The sequence below is a fragment of the Branchiostoma belcheri genome, unplaced genomic scaffold, assembly GCF_001625305.1.
Source record: "Branchiostoma belcheri isolate BF01 breed outbred unplaced genomic scaffold, Haploidv18h27 scaffold100, whole genome shotgun sequence".
In the NCBI taxonomy this organism is placed as follows: Eukaryota; Metazoa; Chordata; class Leptocardii; order Amphioxiformes; family Branchiostomatidae; genus Branchiostoma; species Branchiostoma belcheri.
In genome coordinates this window covers 837,265-839,511 of record NW_017802381.1, presented here as the reverse complement: position 1 = coordinate 839,511, position 2,247 = coordinate 837,265, and the positions used below count along the sequence as shown (strand labels likewise).

At 44.3% G+C, this 2,247-nt stretch overlaps 1 protein-coding gene across 1 annotated transcript in view; it reads right to left on the bottom strand.

The window, feature by feature from the left end:
* Positions 1-253: 253 nt before the first annotated feature.
* Positions 254-2,247, bottom strand: part of LOC109473275 — an 11,523-nt gene continuing 9,529 nt past the window's right edge. Inside the window, exons 10-11 of the mRNA XM_019773154.1 lie at positions 1,287-1,451; positions 254-504 (exon numbers count right to left, since the gene is read on the bottom strand). Of these exons, the coding sequence (XP_019628713.1) occupies positions 254-504; positions 1,287-1,451 (416 nt within the window). The remainder of the gene's footprint in view (positions 505-1,286; positions 1,452-2,247) is intronic.

Here is a 2,247-nt window from a genome sequence, read left to right as displayed (position 1 = left end):
AGAATGTTTAGACCTTAGAACAAGTAGTATTAGTTGACTCATCTATTGTTTTATACGTAGGTTAATTTCGTTGTACCCATGTAATTGTCTGTATACCTACATGTACTCTTAGACCTTACGAAAGTTGCTGTACTTTTTGTTGTGTCAATAAAGTTCATTATCTTTGCGCTTCCTTTGGAAATCCGTAAGTATTATTTACATTTTTGTGGCCATGTTTCTGTCCACGCATAGGAATTACACGATACAATCCCTGCTAACAGCCGGGCAGGCTGCTAAACTGACCTTTGAGACGCTTGATGGCGACTACACCAGGTAGTCTTGTACTCCCCGTGTTCTCTGTGACTCTTGCCTTGTACACCTTCCCAAACGCGCCGCTGCCGATCGCCTTTGTGTCGATGTTTAAGATCGCTCGGCTGATCTCCCAGTCCGAAAATTTCGACTTGGCCGTGATGTGAAGGTCATCTTTGATGAAACTCTCTACAGTATATGGACTTCGTGTTTGAGCTGTGAGAAGAGAAACGTAAACACGTCGTTATGAAGTATTAAACTTATCATTCAGCTAATTATAACCAAAAGTGGTTCAATGTTCTATCCAACACGAGTAAATTGGGACTAACCCCGAATTTTTGACCGACTCCATCAGCCTTCTTCACGGAAATGGTGGTGGAGATGGTCGAAACTTTGGGGTAAGTCCCAGTTTACCCGTGGTGGATAGAACGTTTAACCCCTTTTGGTCATAATGAAGTTTACCAACACAGATGAACGTTCATGCTAATATTCATCTATTTGTTTGACTGGCATACATGTCCTATCGCAGGGAAGAAGCTTAGTGCTCATTGTCATCTGAGTCAAGTGCCTTTTCCAAGGTCACGGATCGTGGCTTCTTAAGTGTGGGCCATGTTCTTATTACGTTCACTCGTATTACGTTCACATTAAAGTTGAACCAATTTTTGTATCGTTATCTGTCTTAGTTTAAAAAACTTTACACATACTCCGACCTTGTTATTTACATGAAGGTTTAGACATATGTAAATATCCTTACCACACGCAGACAGTCATACATATCTCCACACGTTAACGTAATCTCTATCGGTAGCATGAAACTCGGTGTAAAGAACAGCTAAGAACTGCGAATTCATGAAGAACTACATACAAGGCCATTTCATCTCCATACATGTACATGTATAAATTGCAGGGGCGAAAAATATGGGGCCGATTTCTTTTGCTTGATTAGGATTGTAGAAGGATCCCACGATTGTAGAAAACTCCCCAGGGTCGGTACTTACCCAGATCGCTGATTCCCCGCACGGTGCTCAGGTCAAAGTCAGGCCCGGAGATTTTGGGCGCACATTTGGAGGTGGTGCGGAGGTAGAACCACAGCGGCGAGCCGATCAGTACCAGCGTGCATGCCGCCACGCCGAGAACGATCAGGTACGCGCTGCTGATGTCACCTGGGAGGATCAGGGAGCATGAACACACGTTAAGCCAGGCACTGCGTTTCCATATGGTACATCTTAGCACGTCAGCAGAACTACTGCGAGTGCGCGACACCCGTAGTCTATGGTGCATAGCACATTTCAGGTCGTATTTGCGTAATAGCCTTCTACAACAGGCAAAATTCAGATGCAATGATGACCAAACATCCAACGAAAACGGTGAAAACATCGAGTTTTGCGCATTCGCAGTACGTGATGTAGTTCTCCCGCCACTGTACTCCTACGCATGCGCACATACATATATATAGGCCCCTATTCTTAGTTTGAGAATCAAGAATAAATACACGTTGGTGAGTACACGCATGTTACCTTATTTATAGGAAATCTAATGGTCGGTCAGTTTAGCTGCTAATCGTAAAAATTCTGTAAATACCACATACAGAAACTATTGCTACACACACACACACACGCATATCTAAACATACAGCGCGCACACACAAAACAAACACGGACACGCACACATACACATACACATACACATACACAAACACACTCACACGGACGCACAAAGACACGCACACAGTTACATACACACGAGCGCGTACACACACCCTAGCATACATGTACACACACATACACATCCATATGCGCGCGTACACAAGCATTCGAGCACACATACGAACGCATGCGCGCACGCACGAACGAACGCGCGAACACACACACACACACACACACACACACACACACACAAACACACACACACACACATACACACACACACACACACACACACACACACACACACATATGT